The sequence below is a fragment of the Triplophysa dalaica genome, chromosome 24 (genome assembly GCF_015846415.1).
Source record: "Triplophysa dalaica isolate WHDGS20190420 chromosome 24, ASM1584641v1, whole genome shotgun sequence".
Lineage (NCBI taxonomy): Eukaryota > Metazoa > Chordata > Actinopteri > Cypriniformes > Nemacheilidae > Triplophysa > Triplophysa dalaica.
Window position 1 is genome coordinate 5,495,570 of NC_079565.1, and position 16,100 is coordinate 5,511,669.

Sequence of the window (16,100 nt, forward strand, 5' to 3'; positions counted from 1 at the left end):
ATATTCCTAATTGAATATTCGCTATAATGCCAGGGCTAATACAAATAATTATTATTTTTCCATAAAGTTTGTATAATAGTGTATCTGCTTTGTGGCGCTTTTGTAAAGCAAAAGAAACAATTTAACACTAGTTTTTAATTTAATCTTTGCAGTCAGCAGTTACTGTATCATTGTTTATATGTTTAACAAGTTGATACAGATTACATAAACTATTATATTTATTTTACAAATTCTGTATACAATTTTGCTTTGTTTAATGGCTGCATTTATTTATCTTAAAATAAAATTAATTAAATAAACAATATTGAAAAAATAAAATAAAACATTTATTAAAATTAAAAATAAATTAATTAAACAGTTATCAATTCCCATGTCTTTTTGTCTGCTGTTGTAAAAGATATCATCACGTTATTACATATCATATCAAAATAATGAGATTGTCATACTCCTGATTCTTCAACGTACTATTATGTCATTTAAAATTTCCGTGATGTCTATATGTCCCATTTTTTCCATGTTGTAATTCTTATGCGGAAAACCATCAAAAATACCTTGCTCATAGGCAGTGGGCACTCACTTCCGGGATCCGTCGTCACTCGTCACGTGACTTGACAAAGGAACAGCGTCTCCTTGACAATGACCAATAAACCGCATCATCTGTATGGGAGACCCGCAGAGTCATGCTCGCGCATCAGCATCCCAGTTTCGGAGAATAACCGAACAATATGAAAATGAACACGGATCGTTTCAGCGTCACAGTTGACGAGTATTTAGGTATGTCACTCTGTTTATGTTTGCTTTGCTCTGACGTGGGCAGATATTAGTCGGATCCAAGATGCATGCTTGCAGAATGATTGACAGGTGGATTGCCAAGTAAAACCACATTGCTTTTCGTTTTATTATACAGCTGAAAACAATGTCCTGTTCTATCTGAATGATGCAGTCACACAGCTGCTTGAACATAAGGAGGAATACACCCAGTTTGGTGTGGTCCGGTATTTTACAGAATAGTAAGTTTCTGATTAAATAATCAGTAGCTACTTTACAATTTTCATCTAACATATAGTAAATATATTTAAATGAAAATTATAGTAACAATATATGAATATAGTACATACTGTACTGTATAGAATATGGTGCAGTACAGAATACCATGATCGATTATTTTATAAATCGTATTCTGATTCTTTCATATGGTTATTATGCACAAAGCTTTATTGAGTTGATATTAATCAAAAGAGTCACACTATTATATAATCTTGTAGTTTTACCAGTGTGAAGAATGGAAACCATGTGCTCTTCAGGGAATTCAATTACATCAAGGCAACACCTCATAACAGGGTCTCATTCATTCATATCTTCTGGAAATGCTTTAGACAGATTGGAAAAAATGGAGGTAAGCAATGGTGTTATGACCAGTTATGACAATATTACAGTTTTTTAAACACGTTTTGAATGCAGTTTCTGTTTGATTTCAGATTTACTGGCAATGTCCGAATACAGTTCACTTTTACAGCTGTTATGCCCAGACTTTCCTATTGAGATGGTACAAAACACAGCCAGGTAATTTCACATTTGTTTTTCGATGATTTTTTGCCTTTGATGTTATAATTAAGTCATTCAACATATATTTTCCTTTTTTTATAATCCTTGACAGGATTGTTCTGATGGATGATGCCATAGACTGTCTGATGTCATTCTCAGATTTTATCTACTCATTCCAAATCCAGTTTTATTATGAAGGTAACTTTCAAAAGTGCATTAGACAAAATAGCAATGTTCTTAAAATTAGAACCTACTTTACAAAGTTTTTCTTTCATTTTCTTCTCACATTAAGATTTTTATCATCTCCGTTTTAAGAACATGCATATTTCTTCAGATTTGATCACTGCTTTAAAAGGAAAATTGTTATATTATTTATTAATATTGATTTAAACATCCTACTACAGAACTAAAAAGTCATCAAATATACCCTTACCAGTATACGTCTCAATAAATTATAAAAAAATCTCCACAGTGCGCAGATAATCCCAAAACATTTCTACTGTGTGCTATTTAATGCTCTTGTCTAACCGTTCTGACCTTGAGACTTTTACAGCAGTGTAACAAAAACAGAATGACATCACCACTGGGGTGTATATGTGTCTGTGGTTACCGTAGTCTCTGCCTTTCACCTCCACTGGTCACTTTCACAGAGTTTGTGCAAAGCGTGTCTCTGATATACCAAGACCTGCTCTCGGGAAAGAGTCCAAACACTGTTATAGTCCCAACCTCCACCTCAGTTGAGCAGTTATCCAGCGCAGCCAATGAGGAGCGCGAAACACAGAAAGGCGTGGACTCCTCCGTCTTCAGTGAATGCATAGAAGCAATTTGCGAGAGGCTCAAACACAAGTAAGAACAACTGTAATATTTCGTCTACTTCATTAAAATCATAGATCACAGTTATAAGGGCTTGTGTTTATAACAGTAAAATTGGAGGGGGGATGCGGTAACTTATGTTTAATCATTTATCCAAAGAGACTTACAAACGAGTTAAGTCACAGGAAATTAATTGAATGAAAATAGATATTTCATTTATATTTGTTTATTAGAGATTCAATTGAAAAAGGAAGGAAAAAATTTCTCTGTTGGCAAAGTCATTGTGTTTTGGGTTTGTAGGGTGGTACACACTGTCTGTTGGAAAGTGATATTGATTTGATATTTTCTTAGATATCCTTCCAATGCTGCTATTAAAGAGGTCCTACAAAGCAGTCAGGATGTGTCTTTCTATGGCTTTCTGATGGCGTTGGCCAAACACGAGGGAACAAACCAAGATATCGGTATGTTTAAGATCCCCTATAGTGTTTCAACATGTGTAATACACCGTCAAACATATTAATTTTTTTTAATGATATTATCATTTATTCACCCTTAAGTTGTTCCAAATTTGAACTGTCCCTTTAAAAAATAAACATAATTCCCTTTCATATGTACAACCAGGTGCTCTTCCAAATAAATCAGACCTGCTCATTGATCCAGAAATGGACCTGGAGCTGGAGAGACTGTGAGAGAAACATTTATTCAAAAAATTGTATTACTTTATATATTTATATTTACATTGTTTATGTAATACTGTGATTCTTGCAGCATAGCTCAAGTCGCCATCAGCCCTACATCTAACAGCAGCAGCAGCGCTGCAGGACAGAAAGATTTGTCCAAAAAGGCCTCACCGCGCAAATCCCTTCACCAACGGAAGAGGATCGAAATGGAAAGCGATGGTTCCACGGAGGAGACCGATTCTTCTGAGAATTAAAGGAACAATTCGCGTAAAAATGAAAATTCATTTGCTCACCCTCAAGTTGTTCCACATATGAATAAATGTCTCTGCTCCGATGAACACAGATAAAGATATTTTTAAGAATTCTTGAACTTTTTTGCCAACCATTGACTCCCATAGTAGGAATACATAGGATTCTACATTCTTCAAAATATCTTCTTTATAATATTTCTTCTGTTGAACACAAAAGAAGATATTTTGAAGAATGTAGGAAACCAAACCGTTCCTGGGGCCATCTTAACTAACATCATTTTTTTTCCTACTATGGTAATCAATAGTGGCCAAGAACTGTTTGGTTACAAGCATTCTTCCAAATATCTTTCTCTGTGTTTATCAGAACAAAGACATTTATTCAGAATTGAAAGAACTCGAGGGTTGAGTAAATAACGACAGAATTTCATTTTTGGGGGAACTGTCCATTTAACACCTGCCGATTGTTATACTTACAATAATTCAATGAAATATCACATGTGAATGCATTACAACTGTAGATATTACATGAGACAAAAATGATATAAAAAGTAAAATCACTTCAGTTCCGTTTCAGTTGCTTTCTTTGGAAATACACACCAGGACAATACATTTACAAATAGGATTTAATTTCATGAGTTCCACAGAACAGTTATGATCATTCGAGAAACAAATGTACAGCGATAAAAGAAATAGGCACAACTTGTGATTTGCAGGATCAGTTTTTTTTGCAGACACAAATGGTCCTAACAACTGAAGACCACCTTTCAAAATGGCTGTCCCTACTGAAACGGTTTTGCAAACAGTTAAACACCGTCTCACAGAATACAGATTCAGTCCGGCTATTCATTTAATAAGATTCTGCTCGTGTGAATATTGCATATTAGTTACTTCAAAGCGCATGCTGTGCGGTTGTGCCATTTTGAAAGGATTGGTGAAGACGGGTCCATTTTAGGCCTTGATTTTGAAACGCTCCTTCTTGGAATATCAGGGAAACAAACAAAAACAAACTTTTCATAACCAGGCAGCCATATTCCTCAGCACCATTATATAGACCGCATTCTGTCATTATGACAGTAGCTCTGCAGTATAGTTGCGTATCATTCTCTCCTTATACATGTTTCAGGTGCCAAAATAATTCAAGATTTCTTTCTGTTTAGCGATAATTATAAATAAGACATCTGATATAATATTTAAAAAGAAAATAAACTTATTTGGTTTTCACAGCTACATACTTCAGGGGTACTGAGATTCAACAAGAATGCAATAGGCCCAGACTGCGCCCTGTTTAACAGAGCAACGTATCCGAAAACGTGTACACACAAACAATGAATACATAAACGAAAAGCATTCACGGAAGAAAGCATGGATGCCATATTGTATTCGTGATGCCTAATTAGACGTGTGCATCTGACCAAAGACAAACAGTGTAAATGACCTTATTACAATATTTACGTTATTTGGGGGCTTTTTACACTTAAAACTGTTTTCGGCCATTTTAAACACAGGCTATAGTGTTCCTTGTTTTTCTAATTTGGATATTTGACCCTGGATTAGTAATTCCCACTGTATACCTTTGGCACCTGAGTTCTCTGGAACAGGGCTTTATAACCCAGGTTAAATCTTAGTTAACCACGGGTCAAAATTTTTAACCCAGCGCACGATTACATCCCATGCCAGACAGACTCCAGATTGATAAACCACCCGTCCCAGAGAATATATCAAGTACAGCTTTGGTTTTAAGACAAACCCTCTCCTTTCTTTGTGATGTCTTTGTGCTTTGAACAAATTCAAAACCAAGCTTTGAACACATTAACTGATAAAAGATTTGTACAAGTCACACTGAACATTACTTAACGTCGTAAGGCTTTACACCTTAATACTCGAGGTCAATGTAGTTGCACTGTAGCCAATATCTGTTTCGTTTGATTTGAACATTTGTCTTAAATAGACATCAACATTATATCATCAACATGACACGTTACAAAGAGGCATAAAACCACCATCATGCGACACCTCATATAGTATGTGATAATGCAAAAAGACAAATAGCTGGAAGGTCACTCGAGGAAGATGTCTTCTGTAGGACAGGAAAATTCCACATTTTGTTTGTAGAAGTAATGAAAAGCTTTTCTGTTTGAAATAATACAAGCATTAGACAGTACGTCATGACCGAAAATATGTCTTTTAATATTCATAAAATGTATGCAAAGAGATTTTGTAGATGAAGAAATTGATCTAGAATCATTACACATACAGTATCTCACTAAACTTAAAGCATAATTCAATCTTTTCGACCAATCAGCAAAATTATTCTGCTTCTTTGAGCAATCAGCACTAACATTTAGCTATTTCTGACCAATCAGCACAAAGATATTTAAGTACATACAGTACTGGACAACTTACCCAACAGACTCGGCCAACTTTGTGGTAGTGTCGTCTGAAAAGAAAACGTGACAGGCGAATCTCTGGCACCCTGGATGTTTTGTTATTAAGCCAAAATACCTGAAATAAACACATGAGGCAGATTTATAACATCCATTTTGTCCTGTATGTCTTAACATACTCTTTCCACCCTGTAGGGGGCGCTGCAGAATAGCAAGATCTGGTCACACTAAAGAACGATTTGGAAAAAACAGCTTGTTTGCTTATGTATCTGTTCATACTCACTTGTTGTTCTTTGGATGGCATCCACAAAATGAGATGTTCTTCAACTGAAAATAGTGAAAGCACTTTTCACCCTGTGAAAAAACAAACAGTAGCGTGGTTTAGCACGGGGAATGAACCGTGAAAGCCGCTATAGCGAGTGATGTCAATGCAGTGTGAGGTCGCACTGTTTGTGAGATTAACTCGGAGGCTTGCATCATCGAGATTGGGCTCAAATTTACACACAGGGGCTTAGGGGACCAGAACCCCCTGTATTATGTCAAGAGATTACCATTCAGACATAAGACGCTTCATTGCATAACAGCAGAACCAACAATTTCTGAATATTCTGAATGATACAAACCCTTCCAGATGTCTGACAGTCATCCTGAACAATAATTTTCACTCCTCTTGCATTAATTTCCAGAATGCACGGAGAGGGAGGGCTGAACTGCACTCTTCTTCTGTTTGCCGCGATCTGTTGACATGATCACATTATATTTGTACACGTTAGCGTGATTGTTATGCAAATATATGTTCATTCAATCCAGTGTTAGAAATGGTCATCATACCTTGTGCATAGCAGCACAAAGCACATCGTTCCCTTTGTGGTACGGCACTTGAACGGAACCGAGGAATTTCACCCAGAATTTGTCCATCCATTCACCTTTATCCTCTGAATAAAAAACAGTTTCTTAAGTTACACTCAAATGTTTCAATAGGTCCAGCAAAGGCAGGGTTTACCTTTTAAGTGTTCGTCTTTCGTAACCTTGACAGCATAGAATGCAGGGAAGATGCCTCTGGATCCAGTGCGCATGTTGTAGGCCTCGCACCATAGATCCTCAGCCTGAACCTCTACTAGTAAGGGGTCGTCCGTCTCCAATTCTAACTCGTCCTCGTGACGAGGATGAAACCTGTGAAGAAACCATATACAGTATGTATTCAGGTAGATTTTTTTTATTACAGCGATTTAATTGTAGTCTTCTATAGACAAATAAGTTTAAATGCTTAAATGTTATGCTTGATAGATTTCTTACTTCTGATTATTTTGACATGTGTTTTTAATTTGTTATTTGCCTAGTAAAAATGATACATTTTTAGTTTTATACAAGTTTTTGACAGTTTCCTAAAATATTTCTGTTTTCTCTTTATTATGACGGGTAGTTGGTCAATTTGTTATGCACTGTATGTTTACACACACACTTATATAAAGTAGTGGCCAAAAGTGATGTATAGAGTGCATATTTGTACAATATTCGTGACTCTCGGAGTAGCTTAAAGCATCAAAATATGAGTAAAACGTGGACAAACAATAAACATTTAAAGATCCAGTGTATGAATTTTATTAGCATCTAGTGGTGAGGTTGCGAACTGCAACCAACTGCTATCTCCACCCCTCCCTTTCGAAGCACTACGGTGGCTGACACAGGGCTATGATGTTGTCACGTTTTCGCTTCTTTGCCTGAAGGAGATAATATATTTACAAAACAAGCTCTTTGTAGAGCAGTTTGTCCGTGTAGGACTGTTGAAAAAACAACATGGCAAATTCGCTATAGAAATCGCATAGAAATTGCTTATTCTACGATAATGAAAATCATAACGCTTCATAATTTATGGTCTTTATACACCTCTGAGGACATACAGTATGTTTACTATATTGAATTTCTGTCATAGATTCCCCCCAAAAAATACACACTGCACCTTTAAAAGTGAAGTGTTTTGTCCATGTTGTACCATTCATTTCATGTTTTGATAAATTATTCGAAACTGAGGGGACATTACTTTTGGCCACTACTGTACACAGTATATCTTACCTGAAAACTGCCCTGTGACTCTGTTCTCTTTCCTCTCCATTAATAACACACGAGAAATGTCCAAACTCAGCACCTAAGAGTAAAAACTCAAGTCACGACTAGAAGCATTTTTGTGTGAACTCAGTGGATTTGATCCTTCCGATCCCAACTGTGTAAAAGCAAATCAAACATGTTCACTCACCAGAGAACCGCGTCCGTCTATTCACAAACACATTCATGAACTTGCGAGAACGTGGCATGTCGGAGGTGGTGTCCGTGGTCGTGTCTGCTGACAGACAGGAGGTGTCTCTCCTCATGCCCCTCGCTCCCGACCCTTCGTCATCTGCTTCCTCGTCGTCCTCATCGATGGCAGACTCGTAGACGGTATTATCGCTATCGCTATCGTAACCTTTGTAGCAGTCTTTGATGCTCACTAGCTCAAGCTTAGCGTGCTCGTCCACCACCAGGGTGTACTTAACAGAGTCGTACGTAAGCCCAGAGGCGTCAGTGCCGACGGCGGCGGTTTTTAAAGTCCCTGTGTCCTCCTTCGCCGCTTTAGACTTGTGGCTTTCAGTCCACTTACTAGTGTCCCCTGGGTCACTGAGACTGACAGTCCTGCAAGGGGGTGTTGGGGGGTATACCTCATCCTCCTCGCTAATGGAAGGGTTAGCACGACCCGCTAATGGATAATAGTGAAGGGGCGGCAACTCTGTGTCCGAACTGATGGACATACGATTGCTGTCGCTGCTCTGGGAAAGGAACGGACGATCCTGTTCGCCGTTGACCGGCGTGAGGTGGATCTCCTCCGTAGCATTTCCTTCCGATATTCGATAGTCCTTGTTTTTGTCAACAGATGGGTCACAAGTACCCCGGTTCTCCACGGGATACTGCACTTGTTCCCGATAGCCGTTTAAAGTATGATAATGGGCTTTTTCCTTGCAAACGGTGTCAGCGTCGACGACGCCCTGTATCAGGGTCACCTGTCCGGATTTTCCCCTCATGACCGTCTGCGTGGAGGGTGCCTCCGTGGTGGTGTTGTTCAAGGACTCGGATAATTTGTCCTGTTGTTTGTCGCGGACGGCCGTGGCTCTGTTGGTGGTGGAGGTGGGGCCTCGTTGTTTGGCATCAGGCCTGGCTTGAACTTTGTCCCCATCCGTGAGGCCAACCTTCTCAGGTTTGGCTGCCCCATCCCCTATTACACGCAGAAAGAGATTATACATTAGGCAACAAACCCAATGAAGAAAACAACCAAAGGATTATTGAAGAAATGTCAACTAATACTCCGTAGAATGCTTATGCTACATTTTACTCACAGGAAGCAATGCAAAGTGATTTTATACACCGTTACAGTCAGCAAAAATGATTTTTTATTTATTTTGTTGATTTAGCATTTTGGAAACACTTTGTTTTACAGTCTTGATTCCCATGTACTTACTTGGTACTTATTACAGTATAATAACTGGGTAATAACTAGGCAATAAACCTGAACCTACCCCTAAACCTATACCATGTAGTTACCTTACACTATTCGGTACTTTTTATGTACACATACTGTAAAATAGAGCGCAACCAGAATTTTCCAAACAAGTCGACTGCAATGTTAATTTAGATCCAAATTATTGTTAGCATTCGTACTCAGTGGTACCCATTGACTTGCATTGGTCTTGTGTCCATGCAATAGAAGCAAATGGGTACCGCCGTTGTTCGGTTACCAACATTCTTTAAAAAATCTTCTTTTGTGTTCTGCAGAAGAAAGAAAGTCATGCAGGTTTAAAATGACTTTTCATTTTTGGGTGAACTATCCCTTTAACATAAATGACGAAATACTAAATAAGACAACATTGCTCATTGTTAGTTCATGTAAGCTAATGCATTTACTAATGTTAACAAATACCTTATTAAGTCAAGTCAAGTGTGCAATAATGTCTGTGTAAAACAATATAGAATTGCAAGAATTATTATTCTTAAACAAGCTTCCCAAACACTCTTGCTCAGACACAAGTGACATCTGATGAACTCTCATTGCTAAGAAGATTAAAACTAAAATCCCATTATGGTATTTCAAGCACGTAAACACGCTTTTATTTAGTAGATCCGAATACTACAAAAGCGACCGCAGCATGTTTGAGGATCTTATTTTCTTTGAGCACACAATAAATATTCCATTATCATCAATAATACACTTTTATGATCAGTGAAATGTCAAAACACTATACACCCATTACAGAGATGACTTACAGCCGTTGTTTGTTTAATAAGTGCATTTGTCAGTAAACTTGTATGTTCATTTCTCTAATGCATAAAAGCGGGTTTGAAACATGACTTGTTTTATACAGTCAGCAACTCAGACAGGATCATTTGTGTGAAACGTGTGGTAATGAATGACTCACCCTTAATGTGTGGAGATGAAGAATGAGTTTTCTTCTCTTTCCTCCGCTCTTTATCACCAAATGAATTGTTATTTATCGTGTCCTGTGAATTATATAGAGAACAATAATGAAGGACATGATAAGAATAACATTTTATTCATGGGGCTTTGGTAACCAAACAGCATTGGCCCCCAATGACTCCATTGTATGGACACAAAACCACTGATACATTTTTCAAAATATCTTCTCTTGTGAAAGAGTCACAGGTTTGGAATCGCACGAGGGTGAATTACTGATGACATCCTTTTTGCCTGAATCTCTTTAAGCTATCGCCATCTGACACCATCACAGAACACCACCATTTATATTTCTTAGCAAAGGAGTTTAAAATCCCATTTTCTCACATTAAAATAAACAGACAGATTACTTCCCTCCATCTTAGATCGATGATTTGAAAATTCCTGGCAGCTGCCACAAAGGATGATACAAACATCAGGAATTTACAGGAAAGGCAATACGACACCATTTATTCCTATCCTATCGCATACTCACGATTTACCGTGCTGCTATGATGCACCTACAAGATAAGGCACTCCTATGTTACCATAGTAACGCACTCATCGATGATGCAGGAATTGGCATGCGTAAGCTAGTGTCACTGTATGCGTAAGTGTGGGGGTAGATGGGAAAGCACAGTGCCGTTCGTGATGGAAGAGGCAGACACAGATGGTGATGATGCTTTATACAGTGAATCTAAAAATGGTACCAGTAAAGGAAACAGATGGAAAAAACGAAGTAATAAACTAGTTCTACGTTAAAGAGCCGCCTGTCAGAGAGGCGATTAGAAAATCTTCAGCGAAAACAAAGGATATAATGCTGAAGTTTAAAAAGGAGACTCGATAAGATTTTGTATGAAATAATATAGAGAAGTGTAAATTAATCTCAACATGAAATCATTTTTAGTTATGGGAATCTCTATTTTTTTTTAGGAAGATTTAAAAGTTACTCAATGAAAATGTTCAAATACTGAAGTACACTACACTTTGCAGAAAACAGGCGGGGTCAAAATCAAGAGACCATTCCAAGTTTTCATTTTATCATTTCTAGATGTATTGTGGTCATTTCAGTCCAGTGTTTGTTGCATTTCAGCAAAATGAAAGTGACAAAGTCATCAGCAATGTGAAAGACTGACGACATGACAAGACACAAGAAAACATTTCCTAAAGACATGCGCAAATATTACTGTTGTTTTGCTAAGAAGTGAATATGAACTTATGATCTTTTCTCTTATCATTTTCTACAAATAAATGCAAATAGAAACAATACTTTTATTCGCAATTTGGGAGAAATATTGTTAGTAGATCACGGAATGAAACAAAAATATTTTTTATCTAAACACATATCTAAATAGTACATTTAAAAAAAAAATTCCATTCAGATGACTTACAAGTCCCTTACTTTTTAACATTTCCCCTCCAGTCCCCTGGGTTAATTCTATCAATTTTTGTGTCTCATGGATAAAATCAGTTCTTGACCTCCATTTTGTATTTAACATCCTCAAAATATTTCATATCACAGAATTAAAATAGGAATTAAGATGCTGTTGACTGGCCCCTGCTTAGGCCCAATATAGATATCTCTTGAGAATACTTTAATGTTTACTGCTCTAGCCGTGTTCGCTTTCCGTGGAAAAGCTCTTTGTTAATTCCTCAAATGCTCTTTGATCCCACGGGCCACGCCAATACTGCAGACGTGGAGCAATCTGACAAACCAAGATTACAAGATTAAAGAGAGAGAAGCACATTTACAGTCATGTAGTCGTGAAACGGTTTGTTGACCTGGATACAGTTTCGTATGCTTTAAAAGGTGTTTAAAAAGTCTATCATTGAATGGCATGTGTTAAATATCCCACTATAATGAATATGTGTGACAACATTTTTGCCCCTCAGGAGATTGTGAAATTTGCTATATACTAATACATCTACTATACACATCTAACGCTATATAGTATACATATTATTCATTCATATTAGTGCCTATATGAAACTTGACTGGTGTGCTTTCAATGAATGAAAAACAGTAAGTTTCTTGTTCTAAAACACATAGAATAATTTTTTCTAAAATCTTTATGATCAGAAATGCTATAATTAAAGTCTACTGGGATATAGAAGATATGACAGTAAGCAACATAACAAGAAACAGTCTTTCAGGTCATTTTGAGTTCAGTCGGAGTTGTAAGTCTTTTAAGGACACACGACAGTGATGGCCAATTACTTAAATCATCCAATTCCCTGTCTAGTAGTATAGCAGCCTCCTTACCCATGATGCTCGGGCGAACAGAGAGCCAGAGAAGAGCTGGACGCTGATGATTATGTGCAATACTATCAGAGACATTCAATGATATATTTGATGTCATTGGACATCTAATCTTAAGGATGTCCACATTTAAACAAAAAATATTTATATACAAAAAAACGGTCCGAGACCACATTGTATTATGGGATATTTAAACTCAAAACTCATTTAAAGATGATATTTCTAGGTTACAAATCAAAATGTTCAAACAATTTGTTACATTGACAACATTAACACTTAAACAGCCGCGGTAAAATTTAAGAGACCATTTCAAAGACCATTTTCAGTTTACATGAATATATTATTGGTGTATATGTGTTTAGGTAAGATGATTCTTTTTGATTCATTCTGTGAACTACAAACAATATTGATCCTAAATTTTAAATGGAACTATTGTTTTTATTTGCATTTATTTGCCGAAAAAAACCCCCGGATAAACAGATAAAAACAACAAAAAATGCTTCGTATTTTTGTAGACGTCAAATACTGCAAAATACTGTTCATATTCACCTTTAAGCAATACAACTGAAATATTCGTTCATGGTTTTTTTTTAGGATTTTTTTATGTGATAACCTTGATTTTATCACAGTTATCATGTTGTCGGTCTTTCACATTGCTGTCGGATGATGTCACTCCTGAGGTTTGATTCTATCAAATAAAACATGAACAAACTCCGTTCGTACCCCGTTGTGTAACACACAGATCAACAAGTTAAATCAAATGAATGATCTTCTCTCTACAACCCACGGCACCATCTGCCAACTCCATCATAAAGATCAGGCCTTTCCACAGATGACATCCAACAACAACGAGGGTTAAACTCCCATTTTGTGTTGTTTTTCACAGTTTGGCCCATTAAAGTGCCGCCCCCTGTTGTTTGACCCCCGTAGGTCAACAGTAACGATCCGCTCTCTCTCTCTTGTCAGATTGCGTTACACATGGAGGGCGGACAGCAGTGATTCATAGCAGGTGGGCCGCGCGCTCGCAAACAGGAAACGTCAGCGTAAGCATCACCGGCCAGGAGTATCAAAGAAACCCGACGCTACGTGCCACAGATTAGCGTGAGGCTGAAATCACGAGATGACGCTAAAAATACACACACCCCCCACCGTACCTTCCGATGATTGAGAATGAGGAAAGGGCATACTGGCGTGTCGTGTCGGATGCATACCAAGAAGGTAGATTCCTTTTTGTACAGTATGGAAATGAACACCTTTTACATTCCTATCGGTTTGCATACAGATCGGCACCCAGCCGCAACCCTTTCAAAGGCCAAAAGAGAAATCGAAACCGCTCTTCTCACCTGAGTCCTTGGCACTTGGGGGAAAAGGTTCAAGGTGGTGGGTCTCTTGGGCCGGTAAGTATCCATGGCGACAGGAGGGATGAAATCCTTCAGCTTTGGCTGGATGACAGGCAGCCCAGCTCCCTGTTCCTCTTTGTGGTTGTCATCCACAGGATCTAGCGGCCTGTCGTTCTCCTCTTCCTCCTCTTCTTCCTGGATTCCTCCCTCTGCATCAATTAGGTCCAAGTGGAGCATCTCCGTCTGCAGTTCCACCACCCCCCTCCTCCGGCCGCTCCTTGGCGTGCCATTGGCCGGCTCAGTCATGTGATCCTGGGAAGAGGAGGCAGCAGAGCTTTGAGAGAGAAGGAGCTGCAGTCAGAGGCAGCCAGCCAATCGGAGGAGAGGGGTGACATCAGCCTGTGGCTGCTGTTAGGAGAGCTAATTCAATCTCGGAGAACAATAAGGCGTGTCTGACAAGACAAACACACGCCAGAAATGACAGTTCAACGATCTGTGAACTACTCAATAATATGGAGCAAAATGTTGTAAAATAATAAATGTTGTTCATAAAGGGAAAACAATCAGATGTGGCTTTGATTTATCTCCTTTGCTTTAATATTCAATGACTAAGCTGATAATTGAATTTGGCAAGCACCACAGCCTCACTTGACCTCACCCACATTCACATTCATTCAAACACCGCATGCTAAATACCGAAACAACCTCCAGACAGCATTCGACTTCTTTGTAGGAAAACTGATCATGTGCTTTGACCTAGAAATCTATTTTTGTTGTGGGGCAAACAGCACGACAGAAGATTATTCATTCAGCACGAGAGCGCATGACTGTGTGTATCAGACAAAGCTGAACAACTGTTTGGTTACGAGGTGGAGAGAGAGAAAACGGTGACAGGGCACACACACCCACGGACGTGTTTTTTTTGTTATTGTAGGGAACTCCCTTCGATTTCTGTTGTTTCTAACTGCTAATAATTGACTTTTTTATTCCTCCTCACATTCATTTAACATCCATAGTTTAGGTTTTGGACCTGTCATTTTGGAAACAAGGATTAAGCATCACATCACACACCATCACCACAGAGTTTAAAACAGGTACAATAGGTCAATCAAATAATTTATTTCCTTATGTCAAACCAAAAGCATTAAATAACGTATCCTGTCTCTTCAAGCATTATCAGACATTACAGTGAGCTGTAAATTCCATAGCTGGATTTAAGCCCATTAAAGATTAGCTACAGAACAGATGCTGATTAACCCTATAAGCATGTGCAGGTGGCAGCACGGCACACCTTCCTAAACCTCACACTATAGCCGATGTGTACTTTAGTGGTGTATAACAATCTGTCAATTTTCTTAGGAAATGAAATCTTTCTGAAACCAGGATTCATTTCTAAATACGATTCATAGAAAAAAACACAACTGATATAAAGCATGAAAACGACATAAAATAGATTTAAGAGTCATAGTAAAAATTATTAAATCAAAGTTAAACTTAAGACTTTATACTGTACATTAAAATGATATGTGTTTTACAGATAATAATCCATAACTGATTATGACGTTTCATAATAAGAATTATTTTAAATATTAAAGATAAAAATAAAACTAGTGTAGTATGTAAAAACGACACATTTTACATAAAAAATGTAACATGTGAAATATAATTTAAATAAAAAAGTGTTATAGATATAATTCTAAAATGTATAGTGTTTATTTATAGCTATAGACTTACTTTAAAGTCGAGGTCAAGGTGGTTGAGAGTGACACCGTTCTCATCTGTGATTTCTGTCACCTCTGATAGGTCATCATCCTCATATTCATTCAGACTGATGTCATTCGTTAACCTGCAAAGAGGCAACACACCCACACAGACATCGACACACATCATACGTCACACCTCCACGAGACTAGCGCCGGATTTTATACAGATAGGGCACGGCTCATTTCATAACTTCACAACTGCTGCAGTGTTGTAACCTTTGGCTTTAATGTGGGCCAAATATATATACTTTTAATTAAAATGAAGTATACATTAATCTTAAACAACATTTATTATAATAGAAAGGTAATATAAAATTTTGTGCGATAGCAAACAATAACACGGTTTGTGTATTTTTAACTAAAATATAGTGATATTTTTGTTCTGCCTAATGTCTTGAAATCAGCCATTTATTATCCTTCAGTGCTGTCAAGCTCGAGGCTGTAAAGATGTAACAAGATAAAGGATTTAAAAGCACTCAGACATGCTGCATTTCCTGTATTTACATACTTGTGCAGCCGCACAGTTTTTAGAAGGCAGTCAGAAATACACAATCATTTTATATTTTGAACAACTACAGATTCGAACA

General features: G+C 37.6%; 2 protein-coding genes across 2 annotated transcripts; one reads left to right on the forward strand and one right to left on the reverse strand.

The window, feature by feature from the left end:
- The first annotated feature begins 619 nt into the window (after window positions 1–619).
- Window positions 620–3,851, forward strand: cstpp1 (centriolar satellite-associated tubulin polyglutamylase complex regulator 1). The gene is made up of 9 exons (XM_056739373.1): window positions 620–774; window positions 908–1,010; window positions 1,266–1,396; window positions 1,479–1,563; window positions 1,658–1,743; window positions 2,196–2,391; window positions 2,710–2,819; window positions 2,980–3,043; window positions 3,127–3,851. The coding sequence occupies exons 1-9, from the start codon at window positions 726–728 to the stop codon at window positions 3,290–3,292; spliced, it is 990 nt and encodes a 329-aa protein (XP_056595351.1). The 5' UTR covers window positions 620–725; the 3' UTR covers window positions 3,293–3,851.
- Window positions 3,852–3,894: 43 nt separating this feature from the next.
- Window positions 3,895–14,062, reverse strand: mapk8ip1a (mitogen-activated protein kinase 8 interacting protein 1a). The gene is made up of 10 exons (XM_056739370.1): window positions 13,754–14,062; window positions 10,116–10,197; window positions 7,928–8,917; window positions 7,747–7,819; window positions 6,677–6,846; window positions 6,505–6,608; window positions 6,297–6,410; window positions 5,957–6,027; window positions 5,693–5,791; window positions 3,895–5,419 (listed from the first exon to the last, which is right to left on the reverse strand). Exons 1-10 carry the CDS (start codon window positions 14,054–14,056, stop codon window positions 5,347–5,349), a joined length of 2,079 nt encoding a protein of 692 aa, XP_056595348.1. The 5' UTR covers window positions 14,057–14,062; the 3' UTR covers window positions 3,895–5,346.
- Window positions 14,063–16,100: the final 2,038 nt, after the last annotated feature.